Below are 26,473 nucleotides of genomic sequence, written 5' to 3' on the forward strand. Positions count from 1 at the left end.
CAGCCGCAGACTGGATGCAAAGATTGAGGTGTAAGGGTGGAATTCATTGCAGAGCCAAACTCGAACAAATAAGAGTGATGTGCTGGCCTATTGATATGCAAACAAAGGCTATATACAATGAAGGACACTTGCTAGCTTCGGGGTGGACTCTTTAACGTACGAGAAACTATAATTGAGAAAACAGAGGATTAAATTCATCCTACATTACGTAAATATATGCAGAAATGAAAAAAGAAAGAAAGATTATAATGTACCTTAATGATAATGTCATGGGAACTTTAATCAAACAAATTATAATAGTGATTACATACTATGCCATTACAAAATTGTAAAGTCCAAAAATAGACACGGTTTTGCCCCGAGCGTGCGGTAGGTGATGCGATGCATCAACCTTCTGAATCGATGGTTGTCTCGTTCGTTGCAGACGACTTTTCGCAATCTCTAAACTCCGAGTCAAGAAACAGCACAACTCGGGATAGCAATTGCACCAGAAAGGCTCTACAAGTCACATGACAACAGAAAACGCCGTCATGAATAATGCATACGGGCTCATCATGTTTTAAAGCGGACTTATTCACACACACCAGGGAGGTATAAGCACGGACTGTGGTGCGTCCATGATGAAAGTGACATGCAGCAAAATAAAGAAGAGAATCACTTGTTACTCATGTTGACATAGCATATATTACACACTTGGATGGCTAGCAGGATGTAAATGAGCTGAGCCATGCAAGAAAATAATGATTACTATAGTATCATCTATATCATAGGCCCCGGAGAAATATCAAGCAACTCATTGAAATAAAGGCAAGGGGTCAAAAGATAGATTGAGGAGGAACCGACATTTGAGTGAACTACAGGAATGGAATGTGATAAAAAAGACACTGAAATTAATGAATCTCAAACACTCAAAGTCAAAAAGTATAAAAAGTTGCCGTGACCCATTGCTGACAACCTCTCTCCATTGAACATGCAAGTAAAAGATGTTTTACGATGAAAATACTACCCAGCTACAACAAACTATAGTAATTTTCAGCGGCTAACTCTACACGACATCCGACAGACACAACTCATAGTGTTTTTACGCAGCCACTGAAAGGCAGGGGAGCCTATAAATACCCCTATCTCCCTGGACATTCATAATCCAACATGAGTGGCACATGGTAACAACGTCAACGAATGCTCCCGAAAATCTGTATCTTTCAACAACCATGGTGTAAATTAAAGCACTTTTCCAACATATTACGTTTTGTGAATACTTGTGGCAACACCCTGTTGGCGAAATTCTCTCATTTTTTCCATTTTAAGTTGATTTTTTATGCCAAAACTGCTTCGATGCTGTGTTCGAAGCGTCCAACAAACAATGGATGAAAGCATTCAAACAGCTGCCAATCACGAGGGGACGCGGAAAGGTGCAAACGATCAAACATTTGTTGTGTACATCGGATCGATTATGATGTTAACAATGAATAAACGATTCTTACTACTGAACGAAAAAACTTTACCAACGGTTACTGAACACGCGCCTCAATGAATTCAGACACAAACGGACTACTTCATGGTTTCAAGCAGATTGCCTCTCCCTTTTTGTTCGTTGATATGTGTACCTGTAGGCCTATGAATGGGTGATTTGTGTGTTGACCTGCAGTACGATATTTTACGATAGATCGCTTTTGGAAGTATGTTGTGGCCTAGCCCTGCGTACGATGACGTGTATTCCCGGCGTTATACGGCCTCCCACCACAGCTCTGCTGATTACCATGGACAAAACCGGCAACATGCGGATCCAATTTGGACGGAGCACGAAAAACTACTTTCTAACTGTTTTCGGCCGAAATCAACTCGATTCCGATCTACTTGTATGCAGCCTACCCAAACCACTCAACCGCTCACAGACTGCGAAAAAAAAATGCTCTCGTGACGTCCAAAACCGTTGTTTGCTCTCGCGATGCACGGTCAATGGCTCATGCAGTGGACGGGCATTGTATACGTTCATGCATAGACCCTCGAGGTTTTGTGGGGTAAAGTTTTCTGGAGTGAAAGTTTGAGTTGACGCTGATAGAGTAGACGTCGCGCCCGGCACAGCTGACTGGGACCCGGTCGGTTTAGGGTCGTTTAGTCCAGAAACCTGCAGCAGAGTTCTGTATGATCACCGTTCGGCATTTGGGGTGATTTTTGGTCAAAGTAATGCAGTAACAATGTACGCCAGATTCTTTGTGTTGTTTTTGTCACAACCGTCATACGCGTATACGGACGGTTTTCGATTAAAAATGGTAGTAATTATCCAGTGCTCGTAAATGCGTGCAAAATTTATTCAGTGACTGTTTACGCAGCAGTCGTAAATACGACTAGGATTTACCACCACGTAACAACTGTAAACACCGCATCAACAGTCCATACAAAAATTTGTGCTGAATCGAGGGAGATAACAATTGCGGTAGAAAAGGTCAGTCCATCATCCGTCAAAGTTGTTGATCGGCAAAATCTTCACTGAGCGCCAACTACATGAGTGGCTGTATAGTTGTACACGTAGTTCTGCGGGCTTTCACTGTCCCTTGTTACGAGCTATGTTCAAAGTGCGTCAAGCTACGAATATTTTCATGTACTGAGTTACAGACATCGGTGAAGTACCGGGTACATTGAATTTGTTCAAAACCACTGCCTGTTTGTTCCTCCTGTTGTTTTTTGTGTCCCTAACGTCGACTGGCTCTATGTGCGTACAAACATAGCAGTCGGGATTAAGATTTCCTGGATAAATAGATTTATTCCGCCTCTGACGCAAAGATACACACTGTTTTACATGTGCCACTCCTAGGCCCTGGGATCGATTTCCATACCTTGAACATCCTGCTTCAACGTGTGTATGTTGCAAGTTCAGTGACTAGTGTTAAAGCAGGGTACAGTTGTAATAATCTTGATAATCTGTGCGGCATCAGCTGTTGTCGAAAATGCTGATCTGCGAACACGGAAAACGTGTTGCCTCTTGCGGAAGCGACTGCCTGCTAATTATAGTCACTTACGGCTCGCGTGCCGGTGCGACAAAACAAAACAAAAGGCAAATTAATTGCACTCTGCTACGGAGAAACGATATGTCGATCAATACTACACCTCGGGTCAAGTCGGTGATATGGTAAAATAAAGTCATTTTGAAGCTTGCGGGCGCTTCAATTCATCATACAGGCAAAACGGACTGCGATGGATGACATTAAAAACACATACAGAATGATTCACATGGCTCTCATAGTCGGTTCAATTGCGCATTCTGCCATCCAAAAGTGAGGTGTTCGCCATTCATATGGGGCTAGTATGTACCACCATGTTCGTTCATTATCGACCACTGCCAATGTCTGACATTTATCAGAGTCTACACGAGGAGAAAGTGGCTGCACACATCGACTATTATATTATGTCTGGTGTAATGTTGTGTTTAAATGGTCAAATTAAGAATCAGTTAAGTGTTTATTTCTGCTTATAATGTGGTTGTGTTGATTTGGCGAAACCATGGAGGTAGAAAGTCTTTCTTTCTACCTCCATGGCGAAACTAAGCCGAGTCTTTTTTTGTCTAAGACACCGCTCCGTGGCCTTTTGACCGATCCTACACTCGTACCGTAAAGGATGCAGTCATTATTTTGCATTTTCGGTGATATCAGAAATGTCTTCCTGATTTTCGTTAGCGTGATCGCATCGGACATTGCAGCAGAGAAGTTGTGGTATGTAGCTGGCAACATCGTCGACAGACACGGGTATAAGGTCACGTGGTCTTTTGTTAAACACCCATTACGCGCATGTCATCTTTTAAGTATTTAATGTGAGAACAAAACATGTCGTGTCATTAATTATTCATAGCAACGAAAATACAGCAAAGTGGCCAGGTCTATGGATCTCGCGATAACTGCTCAACAACACGGTCAGAAAAAGAGCAGTTGCGATTTCTCTCTTTCATCGCATTCTCCAAATTAGTTTGTATTCACAGACTTTGACCAAGTCCAATTAATGATACCCTTCTGCCGTGACAAAACTGTATGCTAATTAGTACCTTCCTGTGCGACAACGCTGTAGGCTAATCGCAGGCCCTCCATATTGTTGAGGGACTGTGGACTAATCGATTATTGGGAAAGCTATACTAGACTAGCCCAAAAAGACAATAGAAGCGAGATGATTTGCCAATAGTCTTCCCGTCTTCTGTCTATGGACTAGTAGTTTTGTTGCTCCGGAAGGTACTAACACAGGTGCCAGACAGTAATACACTCACTCACTTATTAATTAGTCATTTTTTTCACGTCCATTGTCACGGAAAATTGGTAGAACACAAGCATTGCAGTGTACGTGTAGATTCGCCCTAAGTGTGTGGGTATATAAGTATCAGAGAAGAGTACATTGAAACTTCTCGAGGTCTATGATTGAAACAATACACTGTTGCGTAGATTGTGGGGAAAATGCGATGGTTAGGCATGGCAGTAACTGTTGCATACTCTCCAGGGATACGCTCGAGAAAAGCTAATCAACCAGGACCAGTCTATGAAAACTCTCCATATCTAATGCATACCTTTCCTAACGTAACCCTAGACTTGGTTCAAGTCGGTGAATTTAAAAAAAATAAAATCATTTATAATAGTTTCTCTTGTGTCTCTCCTATTTCGTACAAACCTATCCGGAATTTGGCAGCTCACGCCAGGTTTTCCCAGCGATTGAATGCGTCACGTTTGAGTCTGCGCAGTAGTGAGTTAGTTTGTGATTCCGGGTGAAACTCCGCTGTATAGCGTTCACTCCACTCATCGCGTTCACCCTACTCATCGCGTCCACTCACGCGCGCGTTTCACATGAAAGCAAAATACAAATCATTGCGTTCACTCCACTCAAACATTCACAAATCACAGACTTGAACCAAGTCTAACGTAACCCCTCCGATAGTTTAATGTTACCGTTAACTGAAGCAGAGAATCATTGCCCTGGCTGATATGTTCACCAGAACGTTGCATGTGGATATGTTGCACCAGAGCGTTCTCAAATTAGGCGCTTTACATAAAATTCTTTGTTTACCGTCCGCGTGCCGGTAGGTTTTCAGAGAAAATAAGAAACCAAACACAATGTTAACTCTATTATAAATGAAAATATTATTTTTCCAAAGAAAACCGAATAAAAATCGAGCTTATGTAAATAACTTGTGTTTTTTGGCTGTGTTTGTTTTTTTTTTTCCTTGGCTGACCGGTAGGTTTTTATCCAAGGACGCACAGGAACGCGTGCACGTAGAGTTTCGGTGTACGCGTTTTGGTAAATGAGATTGCAGCGTGAGCGACTCCATGCCCGCAAGAGCAGCCGGAGTTTCCCGCGACCACAGGCCACAGCTAAAGTATACGCCTCGGCGGCACATGAGATATTCACTCACAAATTTTTCTTGGTTTACCACTTGTAGAGGCTTATTTTGAAGCTTTTTGTGTAAATAAATTTTCACCGGCTTATTTTTGTAAAAATAGAAAATTGAAATGGCGGTCATTTTGAATTTGGTGATTTCTTTCTAACATGATTGGAACTGATTTGGGATAATTGGATAGTGAAGTAATGTGGGTTTAATCAGCAAATGTAAGCTCATCTGCTTTTCTTTTTACGTTATACACTTGTTTTTATGAGTAGTTTGTAATATTGCAACATTCATGATCAGCTATAGGGCACCGAACACTTTTCAGAAAATTAACAAAATTTGAAGACCAATTATTCCAAATTAGTTCCAATCGTGTTTTTTCAAGTACCAAATTTGGCACGGTGACCCCTGATCAAATTTGTATTCTTGATTTCACTAGGGAACGGCTTAAAGTTCTCTCACTGAAAACTCGATCGAAAGTTTAAGTTTTTCAATTTCGAGACGCGATATACCCTAAGGGGCGCTGAGCCCAACAGAGCATATTTTGCTCAAAAATCACGTTTTTGCAAATATTCATTCAACTGTAATTAATATGTTAACCCAAGATTAAAATGTTGGTGGGGTTCACCTTTTAGCTTGTCAAGCAGTCGTAAGTTTCGTGATAAAGAAGTGTTAATTTATGCAAATGAATGCAAATCACCCGATTTCCTGGCTTCTTCCCCCCCCCAATTTCAAAATTTCCAAAGAATTTAACTCTACTCTGACTGGGTCAAATTTTCTGAAATTTTCACATTATGTTCTTTAAATGCTCTTTAATAAATGACTATTTTTTCAAATTGGCAATAAAGTTCTTACATTTTAAATAAGAGGCATTTGAATTTTACTAATCATAACTTTAATCACCTTTTTTGAATGTCAGTTTTTCAACCCTTGCTATTTTTGATTGGGGATAGATAATGCAAAATAAAATAGTCGTTTTTTCTACGTATACTCTTCTTTCAAGTTAAATATTACATTGAAGAAAATAGTGTCAAGTTTTTGACTTAAATTAATTTCGAGTAAACTACTGCTACCATACTAAACTTTATAGTCTCTGCTTTTTGAAAATATAGTATGAGGGGGTTTACTTGTCATCTTTGATGAGAAATATTGCTTTGAAAAAAACTGTGTTGGCAACATGCAGCTCCATCTTTAGCTGTGAATCTGGAAAAAATAGCCTTTTTATATCTTTTTGATGTATCAGGAAATCATACAATACTGGCATAAAGTCACCAAGAGTAAAAAATAACGACGGTCCACAATGTGACTTCAAAAGAGTAAAAAATTGCCTACTTGTTGCATGCTAACTGATGATTTCGTTCGTGACCTCTAGACCAAATGGATTTTTCCTATTACGACTTGCTTTCCCATGACAAATAAAGCTGTCATCTTTATTTATATGAAAGGCAAAGCCAATTACGATTTCACCACAAAAGTTCAGGCTTGCATGAGGTCCAAACTTTATGTAACTGAATACCTCATGTGTTCAGCCATTGACAGTAAAGCGGCTAGCCACAGAGAGTAAAGAGCGCTTTTTCTGTGTATGGTTCAGCCACACTAGTGCACGAAACTTGATTTTGTTTGGTATAAACTGTAAAAATGTTTCACCGGATATTTAATCTTGTCTTGATACAAGCAACGTTGAGGTTAGTTGTGCACAATTGACCAGATTTTTAGCATGTTTTCGTGAAGTCAAATGACACAAACCATTTTCATATCAAACATAAACTAGTTTCTATGGCACTGATTACTTTCGCTTTTCCATCGAGTTGATTCGCAAAACGAGTAATTTCATGTTTTGCAAGCACGCAGAAAATTATTGGACATCGTAAATATGAGCCAGGCGAAACAATTGATTAGTGATTGACATCAAGGATTTGTCGCCATTAACTCACAATCGTTCTAGTTATAGTAACACCACACTTGATGCCTTACGGATTTTTACTACTTTGGCCTGTTTTAACATAATGCCAACTCGAGGAGTATAAGCAATTTTGGCCTGTTTTAACATAATGCCAACTCGAGGAGTATAAGCAATTTTGTGGCTGCTTGAAAACACTATACCTGCTTGTTCACGACCACCGCCACCGATTATTTTTGATTTGAAATTAATATTCTCGTCAAGTTAATTTACAAAATTAGTAACTTCATGTTTTGTTAGAATGCAGAAAATTTGAAATCGTCAACACGAGGTGAAATAATTGTTATTGAATGGTGTCTCGAATAAACTTGCAAACGTTGAAATTTCTCTTTAGCGGGCGTACGGTCATCCATACTCAAATGTCTAGTCAATCCCTCCGGACAACAGTGAACGAGTTTGCCTCTCGAAATATAGGAGCGCCCTTACACTGCGGACATTCCAGTTTTAGGCAAATCTGAATCCGACATTGCCAATTTTGGAAAGACATTTGCGTTTGTCACCAGTCCATAAAACTACGGTGCACCTCGTGTCTTACACATAGAGATGGAACGCATGTCAGAAGCGTAGTTTGGTAGCTATGTGTTCTTACAATAGTGAGTGTGGTAATTAGCCATGCATGCCGCCGCAACAAATAATGACAGACTTAAACCTTGGTCGAACTTTCCACAGCAAAACTTTCAACCATTCTCTCACCAATTGCAGAATAAAATAAGGGGCCACCGCTTAAAATTGGGTACTAGAGAAACAAGCCACCTAACTTTTACACATATTTACTAATACTTAAAATTCAAAACAGTCGCCATGCCGATGTTAACTCTATGGGAGAAATGCACTTTTTGAAACCAAATCGGTGAAAATGAGCCCTCACAATTGGTAGATCGGAAAAGAATTGTAAAAAATTGAGAGTCCGAATATCTCTCCCCGAGGTGCATTCTATACCCTGCATTTTTGGTATCCTGAGTTTCACCCAGCGACGGTATACGACGAGATTTGACCAGTTCACGACATGTGTGCACGAGTGATAGCGAGTGCATACTATATGGAGTGAACTGTTCAAAATCGAATAGTATACCAGTTGCTGAGGTGGTTTATTTCTAAATTATATCATAATATTAAATTGGCATTCTGGTTTGAAACGTCAAAAAGGAAATTTTTCTCTAGCTGAGAGTTCCAAACGTGTTATATTGCAAATATAGCACGGTTATTTTCACGTCTCAACCAATCAGATCGCAGTATTTGCACCATCCATTGTACTGTTATGATAGAATATCAGATGTTCATATGAAACCGATCAGTGGCTGCATAGCAACGAAAACATGGTCCATGAAGGTCGTGTCAACAACGACTGGGATAGCGAGACATCTTCAGTGACATTGAACCGTAACCTTCCTCCTTCACTTTGGCGTATGAAGGTGTTGTCTCGTTCGTCATCTGGAACTTTGTGTCAGCTTTCATTCAAACTTGATGCATCTGGAAATGAGACTTGTTTTGGTTTTCCAATAACTACCATCTCGAAAATCAAACAATGGAATTGATCCGCTGTTTGCATTTCTTACAAACCATGCAGTTCGGCAACATCAAAGACAAACCCGCAAATTTTACTTGTGTAATATTTATTGAAAATCAAGATTTAAGTGGCATTTAAAAAAATTACAAATTTTATATACACCGATGTAAATGCGTATTCAAATTTATATACACAACAAATTATTCTTGAAAAGTATGAAGAAGATTGCTATACATTATGTCATGTCTCGTAAAGATTGAAAGAACAAATTTAATCCAAGCTAAGTGTACTGACAGTACACGTTTGGATTTTATCGCTGTAAATAAACCACCTTCAAACTAAGAAAATTAAATGTCTTGATTCTATCCTGCAATGCTCCCCCCCCCCCCATGTTCAGAAGCACTTTGATATTCTACAATAGAAAAGTTATTGAAAAAAACAGTATATGATGAACACATATGGATATGGTAGCTTATAAGTTTTTCATGTACGTTTGTATTTCTTCCATTTGGTTTCAAGTTCATATCTCACCTTGTCAAATTTTCAATGAATATTGTAAATATCATGGCAAGACATTGACGTTTTCTAGTCAATTCGACGAATTTCACACCCAAAGCCTTGCTTTAAACATCTTACAGATTTAAGAACTTGGCAAGAAAGGAAAATTCTTAGTTTCTATAAAATGATATGTTCAATGTAACTTTCCGTTCCCAATTCCCCTTAAACACGCTTTTGCCAAGTACGTTAGTCATAAAAGTCTCAAGCCGTCGACCGTATATGATGGGTTTCTACAAGTAAAACACTTAAGATTACAGAAGCTGGAGTAATGTTTTAGCATATACAGAAACTTGATACCAGGAAGGCCTAAAAGTTGAAAATATGAATGAGTTTTGGCTAGTGTTTTTGAGCAAACTGAACTTTCTGTCATGAAAAAGCTTACATTTACGTTAGAAGTATACATTAGATCACTATATAAAACTGTGATTGTGCACAATGCATTTCAATATCATTCGGTTTTCCCCTTTAGCACACAAGGCAAAAGCTGTTTGCAGTAGCAAGAAGTAAGTTCAAGTTAAACTTCGAATTCCTCTTCATATTTCATACCGATCGTTAACTTTGTTAAGCAGCTCACTAATGTATGATAGTTGCGAACCTCATAAGTTTTGAAATTGAACTTATGCTAGGTAGTCGAGAAATACTAAAATCTTACAAAGGTGCATACATGACTATGATCAAACCTCTTCACTGACTTTTTAAGCCGAAGAAAAATATTTACTCATGAAAAAAACTGATATGTTTGTTTTTCTATTTGATGAAAACTTGAAAGAAAATTCATTTGGTTAATCCGAATAAATACATGTAAAATAACATTGCACAAATACCGAGCAGGTTTACAATCCGTGTAATAAAACATATATATGTGTATGAACTTCTCAATCTTCCGACGCATGATTATTGCACGTTGCAAAAGTTACGAGTTTGAGATGTCGTTTCTGTAAAAGTGTGTGAATGTTGTCGGGGTTAATCGTATGGGTAATTCACTTGAGCTCTTCTTCTGGAATTGCGAGGATGTTTTCAAAAGACGACTTGTTTCAAATTTGTGAATGCGGCATACCGATGTCTCTGTCAAACTGAAAGAGAATGAAGAGAATATTTGTACCTTGTGCCACGTGTGAACGACCTTATGTGCATGATTGAGTCCCATTTCGGTGATACAAACCGCACCGTGGGAATATCTCTCCTACATTTGGTTTGAATCAAACTTCATTGATACTATGTGATTGACTATTACTCAACTCCCCCTTTCTGTCTTGTCCCACGACTGTAATGTGGACGTCACGGTACACGCTCATGAAAAACGTCATGACCTAGGTAAAGTCTCTAACAAATGCAGCATGAGGCCGAGTCCCAGATGAACCGAAAGGCTTGCAAGGATTTTCAAACACCAACAATTTTCAAACATTCAAAAATGCAACGACTGGATTAAGAAAACGAACAGCCTATCGAATCGTTGCCTTTTGTTTCTTCATTAGTAAAAAAATTGACATTTTGATAAGCTAAAGAAATTCATCTAATCGCTTCTCTCGACGCATGATGAATTCTAATGCTTTTTTGGCAGTTTATGTGAAGCATTTTGCAGGCAATTAATCAATAGACAGTTTTCCGTAAACCGGGAAACTTCGCGAGATCTTCACTCATGGTGGCTACTGTGACAAGAGACAACATGACCAAAGGCTTGGCTCGGTAGCTTCTTGACCAATGGACCGGCCAACTACTGAAAATTTAGGTAGTGGAGGGTTCATTAGCATGCCTCTTTTACAGAACTATTAACACCTCGTGTAGGACCTTCTCCAATCAGCTTTCTTGCCTCCTGTGATAATCCCCACCACAATCCGTGGATGGAGGGGCTGTGTCCCCACACAACAAAAAACCTGGCGCTTTGGTGTCAATTTCTGTTACCTCCAGCATGGGCCGCTTGAACTCTACTGAAAGAGTTTCTTGTGAAACTGCTAAATCATGTACAGAGTTGTGGGTTCTACAAGTTTTAAAGTCTTTCTAACTTCGGACAAGTTGCTCAGACACACCACTGCTGTACATTATTGACGTGTTTCAGTATTAAGTCGGTAAAGATTGACACTTTGAGTAAAATTTGAAAGATCTCGCAAAAAGAAGGAAACCGTACGGTGATAAATCGATTTGCAATTTCCCGTCATGGGTGTGTTATACATATATATGGCAACATTATATAAATGTGTTTGTAGAGTGTACATATTAATAGTATCATTCTATTATTAGATACATTTGACTGCCTAATGTGCCAAAGTAAGCAAGGGTAAGTTATTAAGCAGTGGACGCTGTCATCGGATTATCACCAGATTAACTTTGACAAATTAAAGTCAACATCAACGCACAAGCAAGGTTATCCTTGCTGATGCGTACGAATGGCGCATTAGGCAATCAAACGCATCCGATAATAGAGCAACGGTGTGATAAAACTTTGCGTAAGATTGTCGAAGGACAAATACATGACATAGTGAAGGAGAACAAGAAATCTTTATAAAACCAATGCTAAGATAAGACCAAGACTGCGAAAGTTGGTAGTATAAATCTTTATATATATACATATATATATATATATATATATATATATATATATATATATTCATTTCAGTACATGTGACTATTATATATATATATATAATATATATATATATATATATATATATATATATATATATATATATATATATATATATAATATATATATATATATTTACGCTGTCCTCTATGGTATCATCCGATTATCACAGTCACAAGCGATACCTAGCTTGTGGTCCAATAACATAATTAATAAAGGGCATTTGAAACACAGATATAAAACATCACACAAATCAAGAGCATTGTAGTGTAGCGATTGAATGTATACATACCTGTTGGCTACTGCTGTCACTCACATCTGATGGAGACTCACTGAGTGATATTTGGTGATCTCTGACTGTACTCCGTGTCCGTGGTATTTGAACGCCTTCTTCCGGGAAGGTAACATTTTCTACGGTTGGTTCAAATACGTGTTCCCTCGCCTCTTCCAGTGTCGCCTATATTAATAGTGTTTACAAAAATCGCTGTGGTTAGAACCTCTTCTACCCATTAAGAGACAAATTGAAAGAAACAAATATTATTGAAAGCCACATAAATAAGAAATAATGTTTAATGCATTTCCTATTCAGATGTATCATTTTTTTAAAGTCGGTAACGTGACTTGTATCGTACCGGTCAAACCTGTTTGTATTTTTGGCAAATTGAACTCATTCATCTTTCGATTGACAACAGTGAGATTGATATTTTGCAATATTGGCGGGAAAAAGCTGACATATTGGTCAACAAACTCACCTGGATGGTTTCGTCTTGAAACGATGCAAATGGACTATAAAATTCAGTTTCTGGCAATCTGTACAATGAACTGGTGGACTCATATGCTGGGAAAGACGCTCTTATCCCAGTCTGTAACAAAAAATGAAAAGACTTTAATTTACCGGCACATTTTCCCACACCTGGAGGGAAAGAAAGGGAGAAGGATGTTACCCCCGGGCCCTTAGAGTTTTCTGAAACATAGCATTATCATTTCACTTGTTGCCGTCACGGATCTTAAGTGTGTCTATTCCCTCCGTTGTGCTTTGAGCATTATACTTCCGGGTAAAAGGTTGGTATGGACGTGGCGTTGAATGTGATGAAGGAGACAAACAAAGTATAAGCAGTCTGATGCCCCTGATATTCACACTCTCTCTCCTCTCTCTCTCTCTCTCTCTCTGTCTCTCTCTATGTTTCTCTCTTTCTCTCTCTCGTGTAAAGGTCCTTACTGGCATAGGAGGAGCATGACGGATGACTTCTGCTATCCGCTCAGCATGCTCTTCGTCCTCTGCATCCCAAGATCGCCATGAGGCGATCGACAGCCTTCCATCGTCGCCAAACGCGTAGCTCGTATCTTCTCCGTCCAATCCTGGACTTTCTGAAAACTGATTGTCATAGACGTCTCCAAGATAACGGCCTACATTGATCTGGTCGTGTAACTTTTTCTTTTGCCGACGTTTGGCGACGAAAACCGCGACAATGATTGCAATTAGAAGTATCATAACAATGCTGACGGTGACCAAAACTATCAACCAGGTTTCTGTGAAGTTGTAAATAGAAGGAAAAGTATACGGTGAAGACAAATATTGTTATATTGTTAATTACGATATATTGACAGCATCACTAGAGCATTCAGGTAGTATGCGCCTCGACAGTGAAAGACGTAAACTTTTGCTCAAACTTTCCTCACGGCATCTTTCAACCAATCTTTTTTCAGCTCGAATAAAAATCGGGGTCAACGTGTAAATTTTTGTGCTAGAATAAATAATTTTACCATAGATATTTGACATTCAAAATGGCCGCCATCCCTGTGTTAACGTTATGATGGAGAAAAATTTTCGATTTTCGAAAAACTAAGATGGTGAAAAGCTTTCTTACGACACCAAGAACTTTAAAATGAGTCCCCCACAAGTGGCAAATCAGAAAAGAACTGTGAAAGTTTGAGAGTCCGAATATCTGTCTCGAGGCGTATTCTTACCTTAAACTTGTCACTATAGTTTTTAAGCTAACTAATTTTGAAAATTGTCAAGATCATAGCAGCTGTAACCTCAATGAATACAACAATAATCTCCATATAAATGTAATACAAACCACAATTTTAACACAATCAACCTTTAATGTGATGAAACAGACAATATAAATTTAATCTATTAAACTAATAATAAATGAAATAAAAGAAACTATAAATGTAATCAACCTGCATCTGTGAGTGTGATGGTTTCTTTGTCAATGTCCTGGGTAAATAATAAACACTGTAATATCATGACTTCTGTGGCATTATTGCAGATTTTCCTGCACTTGGTTTTGTTTTCACAACATGTCTAACGATAATTTAGTCTGTATGCCTAAAGCAAAAATGATCAACATAAAGATTCGGTCGCTCATGCAATCTGGAAAAAAAACCAAAATCAGCGAGATTGCTGGACTGTAAAACTAAAGTTGGTAAAAAATTAACAAAAACGAAGAAGCCGAGAAAAAAACCAAACATAGTCAGCTCTTTGAATAAGGAAGAAGTGAGGGGTCCCCCTCTCTTTCCACCAATAGCTTTCTCCAAGTCTTAGACCATCCAAGACAACCACCATCGACACAAAACAGTCAAATTCAAGTTGCAATACACTTTGACAGTATTGTTTGTAACACTTTCCTTAATTACTGAAATGTTAATTGAGTGCGATTGTAAGAAACACAATAAGTCTCCTGTCACATGAAACAAACGAAAAGCATTAATCCTTGACAAATGTTGAAATATACAAGCACAAAGCAAAGGCTTGAAGTTTACCCATACTCGAAAACGTCAATCAACTAAAGTTATGGTCGAAGAGAAGTCACTTTAACACCGCAAACACCATATTATACTAACTTAGTAAAACAAGGCTTAACAAGCATCATAGCGATTCTAGCTCCTCTCTCGAGCAGAAACAATGGCAAACGCCAACCCTGTAACATGGGAAAACAAATGAATCGAGCCACGCGTGAAGAGACCACACTGAAGTTTTCAAAGGCAAGAAAAGACGAATCCCCCCCCAAAATAAACCTAAGTCACATCATGGTCAAAGTCAACACAGTATGTGTCAGTGGCATTTCGCCAATACGCGACCATAGCGTATAACTAACACAGTTCGACTGATTCACGAAGTTGCCTTTATTTCATTAGAATTACATTGCCATGATAATGAGAACAAAACCAACCTTACTTTCCTCACAATCTAAACTAGGAAAACTTTCAAAGGCTAGAACAAACTTTTCCTTCATTGAAAAATTGGAGGGAGCTGTGCAGATAGGAAATGTACACCTCCTGTGCAACTGAAGTTTATTTGTCAGTTGATTCCTCGAGGCACTAAAAGGTTTATACCATCAAAATTTTTAGAGTGTTTGTGCACTATTGGTCAACTGACGAAAAAGAAACAACTTAAAACATAATTATAGAAAAAGCCTGTCTTTGTCGACAGAATCTTTAGTGACTAAAATACCAAACATTTGTCCTATCAGTTCGACCACGGATCAAGCTGTATTTCCCATAAAGAAATCTATCCAAACAAAAACCATTATCAAACTATTAATCATCATGTTTTGATGGAAGAATACAGAAGACAGAGGGGAGAGCAACACTCCATGATTAAATTGCCCTTTTAGATTATGAATATCAATAGTTGTAGATAAAGCTTATACACGTAGACAAATTCTTCGAGTTCACATCTGTGGAAATTCATTGTTACCTGGTGGTGGTGGCGGTGGCGGTGCAGTTGAGAGGGCGCACTCCCTTCCTGGTAATTGGGGATCCCCAACGTCCTCGTAGCCGTCAAAGCACTTGCATGTAAACTGGCCGTCGCCTAGGTCGTCACATTGTGCATTCTCATGGCAGTCGTTGTAATCATCTTGCTGGCATGCCACAAATTCTGCAATAAATTAACGTAGAGTACATTTAATGAGCAAATATGACATAGTTGCCCGGAAAGACAATTTAATGAGCAAATATGACATAGTTGCCCGGAAAGACAACTTAAGACGTTAAAATTTGCATAAGCTATTACAGATGGTCAAATCACTAGAAAATTAAAAGATGTAATATCATGATGATGTGAAGATTTAAGATATGTAAACTCAGAGAAATCACTTAACTGTATGTTTGTCGTAGGAATTAATAAATACATGCTAGGAATAGAAAGTAAATCACAGATTGCCCTAACCAAAGCAGATCTCTCTTGAGCAGAATCCACATTTATACTAATGGCAACCTTACATCATGACGTGTTCATACAATTATGAATATATGAATAGAACACTGTCGAAACCTGTCGGTTGGTATACTTCTTGTACTGGCGACCTACAATTTTTATGATCTACGAATAAATTAATGTTACGCTTGTGTATCAAAATACACATTTTTTTTGCTCCTTATATGATCCCGTATGCGTTGACTACTGTGTGTGTAGTACTGTACTTATGCGCCGGTGACATAGTTCTATTACAATTTGTAAAAAAAAATAATAATTAAAAAAACCCCGAAAAGTTTCAATGCTTGTTCTATCATATTATTTGAAAAGATTAATTAAAGGCGGCCTTTCGATGTGACAAACTTCATATTTTTTAAAGTGTGCCGTCAACATAGTTGATAAACAACAGCGTTAATGATGCCTGCCGTTCAAGAAAATTTATCTACAAATGATCTAAATGTAGATTTATAGTTCTGTCCCTTAGAATCACTGAGGCTTGTTTCACTCTACATATGATAATTACGTATTACATCGTACTACCTTTCAAATATAATGTCTCCATTCTTTATACGTACCAATATACTCTATACTATCTTCTTGGATTACAAGACTACTATTCGCCAGCGCTCCATCATCTTCAAGGCTTTCTATGAGAATGTCTGTGAGTTGTTCTTCGTTGATGGTTGCGTTCTCAGAGAAGATCAGAATGTAGTTAGAGAAGATGCTACCTGCCTCAAAGTTGAGCACTTCGGTTGATATGTAGTATTGGCCAGTATCATCATGATCCCCATAAACGATGTCCATCTGGAAAATATTTTGATCAATACAACATATTAGAAAAAAACGAAATTTCAAATGTAACATACCATGCTTGTCAGAAAACGAACTACTGAGTATTTCCAAATGTGTTCATTCATTCCTTCATTCCTTTTTCTTGTAAGGCTCGGTGCCTCATTCGTCATTAGAAGAGAAACGATAAATCTTGACTAGGTTTTAAGGTAGAACGCGCCTCTGGGACAGATATTCGGACTCTCAAACTTTTACAATTCTTTTCTGATCTGCCACTTGTGGGTTCATTTTAAAGCTCTTTGTGATTTTTTTTTGGAAAAAAGTTTGAACAAAAGTTAAAATCTTCACTTTCGAGGCGCATACAATCTTAATTTCTGTTCTCTTCACATCACCGATCTTGCAGAAAAGGTAATTATTTAAAAACTCATGACATATAAATTATAAGTTGTTTTGCCATAATTGGACCTTCTAAATACATCACATTTATTACGAAATAGTTATTCATATTTATATATTGCATGGAAGATGATTTAAAGGGAAAACCTACAGCGTCTGTTATTTCCTTTTCAGTCTTTTGGTAGTTTTCTGATTCTGGATCGTCGTATCCATCTTCATAGTAGTCAGGTACTTCGCCATCGATTTCAACAATTTTAAATTTACCTTGTGTTATTTTCGACGCTGGAAGGAAAGGTGTTACGTCAGTGTTACTATTACATATACAAGCGACCTAGCGGCCGATATAGCTCCGCTGTGTTTATGTAGAGAATAACTATTTTTGACACATGTTGATGAAGGTGGAAATCTTTGATAGCTCGATGCAGTGGCCAGAAAAACGTGGCTAAAATAAGCTGCAAAAATACACAATTGAAGATTTCATCATACTTTGAATATATCACATCGGATCATCCCTAAGAACATGTCAACCAAAGCTATCTGATGAGTAGTTTTTTGAGAATAAAATTTTCTGACCAAAAATGGCAACAATTGCCCCCAAAAATAAAAATTGCAGATTTCATCATAATTTCAAAAGATCAAATTTAGTTCATCTATAGAAACCTGTATACCAAATTTCAAAGCTGTTAGACAAGTACTTTTTGAGAAACGCATTTTTTGACCAAAAATGGGAAAAATTGCCCCAAAAATTCAAAATTGCAGATTTCATCATTATTTAAATAAATATCATTTAGTTCATCTATGGAAACCTCTATACCAAATTTCAAAGCTATCAGATGAGTAGTTTTGGAAATACACATTTTTTGACCAAAATGGCAAAAATTGCCCCAAAAATACAAAATTACAGATTTCATCAGAAATTCAATATATATTACTTAGCTCATCTGTAGAAACCTGTATACCAAATTTCAAAGCTATCAGACCAGTACTTTTTGAGAAACACATTTTTTGACCAAAAATGGTAAAAATTGCCCCAAAATTACAAAATTGCAGATTTCATCATAATTTCAATAAATATCATTTAGTTCATCTGTAGAACCTGTATACCAAATTTCAAAGCTATCAGATTAGTATTTTGGAAATACACATTTTTTGAAAAATGGCAAAAATTGCCCCAAAAATACACAATTACAGATTTATCAGAAATTCAACATATATTACCTAGTTCATCTGTAGAAACCTGTATACCAAATTTCAAAACATCAGACCAGTACTTTTTGAGAAATACATTTTTTGACCAAAAATGGCAAAAATTGCCTTAAACTGCAAATTTGCATATTTCTGCACAATTTGAACAAATCTGAAAAAGATCATCCCTACGGACATATGTACCAAATATCAAAGCTATCTGACTTGCAGTTTTGAAGAAGAAGATTTTTAAAGATTTTTTTACCAAAAATGACAAAAATTGCCTTAAAAATACAAATATGCAAATTTCACCACGATTTGAACAAATCTGACTGAAGTCACCCTAAGCAAACTGTATATCAAATTTCAAAAGCAATATCGGACAAGCGGTTTCAGAGAAGATTTTTTACCAAAAACACCAAAAAATGCCCCAAAAATACAAATATGCAAATTTCACCACGATTTGAACAAACTGAAGTGAGGTCACCCCAAGTGAACTGCATATAAAATTTCAAAGCAATTGGACTTGCGGTTTCAGAGGAGAAGGCCATTGTTGACGGACGGAGGACGGACGGACGGAGGGACGGACGGACGGAGGGACGGACGGAGGGACGGACGACGACGGACAATCAGCCTATCGGATAAGCTCCGCGTCGCTGACAGCGGAGCTAATAAAGGGCTTACTGTTGAATGATCGTAAACTGTCATACGTATCCCATCGAGAACAATGGAATTATGCGTGCTCTAAAAAACATACGGAACGTGCATTGCGTAGCATGTCTATTTCCAGGCATGATAACGAGCGAAGTACCCATTTAGGGAGCCTCTGCGCGTTCACTTTTTCAGCTTTTAGGGCGGTTTCACCGAAGAAAGGGGACTTTGATTTATGACAGGATTTGACTCCAGCTAAGTACGTGGTATTGCACAGGGTGTGAGAAGCGCGTCCTATATAGCGCTCCGCTATGCCGCTGTACAAAAGCTCAAGAAACATTCCATAAACACGGTCACAAAGTTGCCCATGTGACTGGGCACGAATATAAAATGTATAATGATAAGAATAAGGTTATTACTAAAAATATCGCATGGTCTGCATTCAAACGTTAGCTGTGCTCCGGCCCGGCGATACGTGACGTATGGTCCTCGTGCTTAGCGTTTACGTATATTTATGGGATTTCCAAAATAACCTAATATCATTTTTATGATTCTGAATTTTAAGTTTATTGTGCAATGTATCCCTCGGTCTCTTCATAAGCGATTTGATATTGTGTAGAAGGAATATTTGGTCAAGATGTCAGTCTTGTTGGATTCCCTATTATTTAGATAACATGTGTTTGTCAAGCAGAATACAAACTCTGAATACACTATTATTGTCACCTATTTGATAAAATTGACTGGAATATCGTCAGATGTTCTTGAAGAATCTGTAAGTCACGTAATACCAGCTACAGTAATTTTCACCATTCGTCCCTCGCAAACAAAAAAACGTCTACGACATGTAATAATAAAAAAAGTCAAAACAAACCTTCACAACGAGTTTGATTTCCTTGTCCCACTGGATGATATCCGGCTCTACATTCGCAGGTGTAAGTACCAGGATAATTGGTGCAAATCACCAGTATATCGTTACCACACATACCCTCTTCACATTCGTCGATGTCTGTTGGGATAAAAGTGTGCGTTCAACCCATTTTAGTCACGTTCTTCCTATACATAGGTACCTATGCACATCAGAGTTTGATTTCATCCCCACTGCTTTATTCTCCCTTCAATTTTAACTGCAGAACGTAAGCTCAAATGAATGTCGATCGATACCGTTATGCCTCCGCTACAATGATCATTCTTGTTCATCTATCTACTTGAGTCAAAGTTTTTCTCTCCTCCACTCTAATTAATCTTTTTCTCACTGCTTGCCATTCATGATGTCCGTCTGCCTATCTGTCTGTTCGTCCATATTATACATCTGCCTCTTCAAGGCCATAGTCTTCAAGCACTGACTTGTATCACAGACAAGGGAGCAGAGTAGACATTGAAAGCTTTTGAGAAAGAGCAATATACAATACGTCATGTCTCGCTACAGTTCTTGGCAAGCTAATGAAGTACTTGTCTGAGACTTCATACACTACTCAACTTACCGACACATTCACCTTCAAACCCTTCTCCAAGGTCGTAAAAACCGTCGAAACATGTACATTCGTATAATCCTCCGGGTTGATCAGTACAAGTAGCGTTGGAGTCACAGTCGTCAATGCCCGCAGAGCAACGCTCCACTGTATGAATGAACAAAAAATAGGGTTACAACAGTTATGGAATCATGCATCTCATTTGCGCGTGTGGGTAGTTTCAAAGATTATTATGATTATTGATACATTACTTGATAGCAGACAACAGTCACGACATACATTTTTCTTGTCGCTCATTCACCTTTTATTGAATGCTCTAGTCTTGAACATTTTTTCTCTATAAATACAAATTTTAAATGCTTTTACACGTATGGTTAAGACTAATATATAAATACCTGGATCTTCGGCTGTAAACGTGCCGTCCTCAACGACGTATTGATGCACAGTCAAAAGACCGTTGTTGGGGAGAGCCTTTTCAAAAGCGTCGATGATGGCGCTGTCGTTCAATCCCGAAGTGGCATTCACGTTCACGAACATCATACTGAGTACACTGCCGCCATAGTCGAAAAATTGTAAAACCACACTGCTGATGTACTCGTCGGCGATGTCACTGCTGCCAAAGACAACGTCCATCTGTTGAAAGAACAGTGTTAAAGGTATACTGTTACCTGTTCCAATTTTGCCACAGGTACCATGGAAAGAGAAAATCTAACCAATCACAGATTTTAAGCGGGTGGCCGCTTTTTAAAAACAGCGCCCTCACATGGGCATTTTGAATACCAAGGAACCCCCCTTTGACTATATATGGGAATATTTAGATTACAGGTGACTGTATACCTTTAATGCAGAGTAGGTCTAACGATCAAAGGGAAGAGTGTCTCATTGAAGTCGACTCGGTTGCCATTTCCACCCGTTCCGTTTCATTTTAAACGGTGATGAATCAACATGCCATCATGATATTACAAGGTATTTTGAATAAAATTAAAATTTAGTGACTTAAGGTGGAATACGCCTCAGGGACAAATATTAGAACTCAAATTTCTACAATTATTTTCTGATCTACCACTTGGGGGCTCATTTTAAAGCTCTTGCAGAGAGGAAAACTTTCACCTCGTCTTGTTGTTGTTTAGAAAATCAAAAATCATTTATTTTTACCCCATAGTGATAACACGGGGATGGCGGTCATTTTCAATTTCAAATATCGCAAAATATTTGGGAATTTGTCTCGCGAGTTCTAAACTTTGCACGGTGACCCCCGGTTTTATTGTTGATTTGACACTAGAGAATGGTTGAAAGTTTCACTTTGGAAATTTTGAGCAGAAGTTTAAGTCTTTCACTTTCGAGGCGCATACTACCTAAAGTGAAAGCTGTTCACAAAGATTTCCCTGCTTCAATTTGAAAATTTTCTTTCCTCTCTCCCATCCACATGGGACGGTCTTTCAGTCTCCCCTCCCCATGAGGAAAACTCATCGTTGACCCTCCGGCCCGTATTCATTATAACAGTTCCGAAGTTCGCTCTTCCGACCATTGGCAAAGCTCCGGAACCAATCGGCTCCTACTCACTGCATGCCTACCCATTTGAAACTTTCCCCGTTGTTCACACTGAAAACGAAACTGCCCTTCCTCCGATCTTCCCTTTCTACACGCTAAGAGGAGAAAACACCATCCATTTGGTCACCGGAAGTTTGTGAATAAATGCCTAAAATACGGAACGAACTACTCTGCCCAAACACATCTTTTGAAAAATCATCGTCGATGACACAGTCCCCACTTGTTAATGAGTACTTTGACTACAGCCCTAGAAGAGGCCTGTAGTCAAAGTCCATTAATTGCGATACAGATTCGGCCGAGAATGAGTTTGTCGTAATGTTATGGTTCAACTTGTTAGATTGAACAAGTGATATCTGAAAACAGTATTGATGGCAAATAGCAACAGTTATGGCAGTGACAGCCATACAAAACTAAACTAATGGGCGGTTCAATGTGCCACATGCAATCACGAATAAGTCGTTTTTAAAATCATGACCACAGTACAAGCAGCGTAAGATAACTTGCTGTTAATATACAAAGAAAACATTGCCACCTATAAGCTCGGCGTCGCTGATAGCAGAGCTAAACAAAAAGTAGCCATGCATTAATGGGACAATAAAATTGCATTGAGTTTGTACAAGGTACCTATGTACCAAATATCAATTGGACAATCTGGTGTTCGGTTTGAGTTGTAGCATTTTGACAGAGTTGGCCTTTTTTGCCTCATTTGATTGTTTTTGATACAAACATGTTTGTTTGAACAAGTTCCCATGTCCAGCCTGTGATGCATCTAACAAATCAAATATTGAGACGGTAGAAAGCTAATTTGCGGTGTCTCTGGGTGGAAAATGTGCATCTTTGATTGCCATCGGTGGCCATATTGAACATATCATGAAACAAATTAATGTGCACGTGTAAGCTTATGACATAGATTAAAGTTCTTCTACCAGCTTAAAACGAAATCGATTGAGACATGTCTGAGTTACGGCTCCGGACATGAAAAAAATCATTACAAAATGGCCGCCAGGGGGCCATTTTCGCTGGTATCACGAAAGAAATTGATGTTCATGCGTAGGATATAGGTTACTGTCCTTGTAACAACTTTGAATGATATTGGTTGATATATGTCTGAGTTACAGCTCCTGACATGAAAAAATTGTAACAAAATGGCCGCCAGACGGTCATATTCCATCGCATCGTGAAACGAATTAACCTGCATATGTGTGACATAGGTCAATGTCCTTGTACCATCTTTGAATAAAATCGGTTACGACATGTCTGAGTTATGGCTCCAGACATGAAAAAATTGTAAGAAAATGGCCTCGCGCCATGCAGCCATATTTGATCGTATCGTGAAACAAATCGACATCCATGTGTATGACATTGGTCAATGTTTTTGTACCAACTTTGAAGGAAATCAGTTCACACATGTCCGAGAAATGCTTGGTGACGGACCACGCACGCACAGACGCACGCACGGACATGACCAAAACCACTAGTCCCAACGTCCGTGGTGACTAAAAAACGCCATTGGATGCCTAGGAATAGTTGACAGTATGTTTTTTGTTAGCAAAATAAGTGTTTTACCCTGATGAATGCTTTATTCACACATTTAGAAGTCGCTTGTACATACATATTATAATCTGGGCAAGCTACTGTATACATATATATAATATATATATATATATATATATATATATATATATATATATATATATATATATATATATATATATATATATATATATATATATATTGTCTATTTGGCTCCGTGCAGTGATCTACATTGTGCCTTACCTCTTCTTCAATGTTTTCTTTATTGTCGTGATATTCCGTTTGTGAAGGGTCACTCAGATCTTTACTGTAAGTCCATACATTGGCACCCTCACCACCAGCATAGACAACAGTTGAATTGAACGTGGCACACACTGGAGGAAAGGAAATTAATCTTTGTAAATGACGAGTGTACAGTACTCTACTAATTTTGCGCTCGAGACATATTTTTGGCTGACAGCAAATGGTACACCCGGTTACTGTGACTGTCTCTTTTGACAACTTCCTTCCGACGGAAAGTAAATAGAGACAATTTATCTGTAGAAGCAACGGCAATTTTGCTGCTGATGAGGAGGAAACAAATGCCAGTTTCAGACCAAAGGGTAATTAATTTCAGACATTTAAGGGTCAGGCCATTTAAAGAAAATTCTTTGTTTGCCGTCCTTGGATTTTTAAAAACCTACCAGCCAGCCAAAGGAAAAAAACAAACACCGACAAAACACACAAGTGTATTAACAAAAGTTCAATTTTACTTGGTTTCTTTTCGAAAAATAATATTTTTCTTTGTAATGGCGTCAACATTGTGTTTGTTTTCTTAATTTTCTCTGAAAACCTACCAGCACGCGGACGGCAAACAAATAATTTTGTTTAAAGCGCCTTAAAACTCATTCAAACACTCACTTGTACACAATCCATCTACGGCTGCGTAGTTGGCGACGCACTGGCAAGTGTAGTTACCCGGCTGGTTCAAACATCGCGTGTTGAGCTCCTGGTCACACGAACCAACATCTTCATCGCATTCATCTATATCTGTAGGGGAGCATTACAGTTACTGACGCGAGTGTTATGTAAATATGGTAGATATGCAAAACAAATTATACATTTTAAATTATACATTTTAAACTTCTGAGGACGCCTTCGTGATCCTCCTTCAGAGTCTAGCGGAAATGCGAAGGGTAGCCGGTTCTACGGCTCTATTTACGGCAAATGGATTTTTCCAATAAGCTAAGTCGCCATAACTTGCGCTGTTGACATGGGCTACACATATATTAATTGCAAGATTTGAAAAAACAAACACAAAAAAACATCAATATTCAAACATTTTTGTCTTCAGTATCAATATATCCCCCACCGATTAAACAACAATAATGGGGACAAATCAGGCTTGTCCGTGAAAATATCTAGTGTCTTGGAGAATACGACAAGCTTGCATCTTTTTAGATTTAGACAAAGTACACCAATATTTGGCAAGGTTTTAGACACATAATAGTGTTATATTCATGGGGGAATATGATAGATACAACGTTACTTTTGCCTTAACGATTTGACACAAACTGCCAATAGAGGAAAAAGCACTGGACTATCGTTGATCACATAGCACTATGCAATCACAAATATCAAGTCAGTAATACATTCATCGCATTCCGTAAAAAAGCTTGCGAACTTCACGAGACATGCCCGTAAGATACTGCACAGCTCACTTTGCGAAGACAAATTAAATGACATGTAAACAAGGTGACACGCTAAGTTAAGTCGACGAAACAAAATCGGAAAAGGGTTTCAAACGGAATTTCAATGAAAAGCGACTCATGGTGAGGTTAACATTATCAATGTCCCATTGGTGTTGGGCGTCATGTGTTTGTCACAGAATTCTTACCAGTACAATTTTTTCCGTCACCCCGATATCCAGATTTGCAGTCACAACGATAAGAACCGAATGTGTTAGTGCAATGTCCTCCGTCAGGATCACAGTCATTCCCGCCATTTGCACACTCGTTGATATCTTAAGGAGAGAATTGAAATAAAAAACGGAATTAATCACAAAAAAGTAATGAGTAACCAATGTCTTCAGGTACTGGATGCAAAATGATAGTAAACCAAAATTAATCTAAAAGTTCTTGAAAGGCGAAATTCAGTTCGTGTTTCGTGTTTTGTGATCAAGACAAATTAAGTTTTTGATTGTGCTCCCTTAAATCAGTACATAAGGGTCATAAACGTCGGGTTTAATCCTCCTCTTTGACTTTTTGACTCTTCTATGTTGTATACAACGGTAAAGCAAAACAGTGGCGGTAGACATTTCTATATTGAGATCGCGATCTCAGGTTCAACTTATTTTGAAAGTGAATAAAGCGCACAAACAGTTAAACCAAGAAAGAAATATATGCGTTTTACATTTTTCACAAAGACAATCTTTTCATCAGTATAATTGCAGAAAGTTGAAGAAAATCGTATTGTGGTCAATAAAAGGCAAGTTTTAGCTTTCGACATTAAATATGATAGATTTCATCAATTCAAAGAATGTCAGTAATAAATGCTCTGTGTTTATCACTTCCCTTTTTGTCGTGCCAGCCTTCGTTGAAGAGATGGATTTAGTTATCAAAGACATTCAGTATGTTTGAAAGTGTTAGATACAGTTTATTTCTCATAACAATTTTGACAAAAATTGTTTTTGTAAGTAGTGATTGTGTCTCTTCCTTCAGATTATGTTGATGTTGGAAATGTACAATATAA

General features: G+C 38.2%; 1 protein-coding gene across 1 annotated transcript in view; it reads right to left on the reverse strand.

Moving 5' to 3' along the window:
• Positions 1–8,918: 8,918 nt before the first annotated feature.
• Positions 8,919–26,473, reverse strand: part of LOC139116914 (fibrillin-2-like) — a 62,052-nt gene continuing 44,497 nt past the window's right edge. The window contains exons 48-60 of the mRNA XM_070679641.1: positions 25,620–25,745; positions 24,644–24,772; positions 23,987–24,117; positions 21,055–21,292; positions 20,672–20,806; positions 20,062–20,196; positions 17,506–17,636; positions 16,745–16,973; positions 15,672–15,851; positions 13,185–13,495; positions 12,718–12,828; positions 12,258–12,422; positions 8,919–10,457 (exon numbers count right to left, since the gene is read on the reverse strand). Of these exons, the coding sequence (XP_070535742.1) occupies positions 10,419–10,457; positions 12,258–12,422; positions 12,718–12,828; positions 13,185–13,495; positions 15,672–15,851; positions 16,745–16,973; positions 17,506–17,636; positions 20,062–20,196; positions 20,672–20,806; positions 21,055–21,292; positions 23,987–24,117; positions 24,644–24,772; positions 25,620–25,745 (2,060 nt within the window). The 3' untranslated portion in view covers positions 8,919–10,418. The remainder of the gene's footprint in view (positions 10,458–12,257; positions 12,423–12,717; positions 12,829–13,184; positions 13,496–15,671; positions 15,852–16,744; positions 16,974–17,505; positions 17,637–20,061; positions 20,197–20,671; positions 20,807–21,054; positions 21,293–23,986; positions 24,118–24,643; positions 24,773–25,619; positions 25,746–26,473) is intronic.

Source organism: Ptychodera flava, chromosome 18 (assembly GCF_041260155.1).
Source record: "Ptychodera flava strain L36383 chromosome 18, AS_Pfla_20210202, whole genome shotgun sequence".
In the NCBI taxonomy this organism is placed as follows: domain Eukaryota; kingdom Metazoa; phylum Hemichordata; class Enteropneusta; family Ptychoderidae; genus Ptychodera; species Ptychodera flava.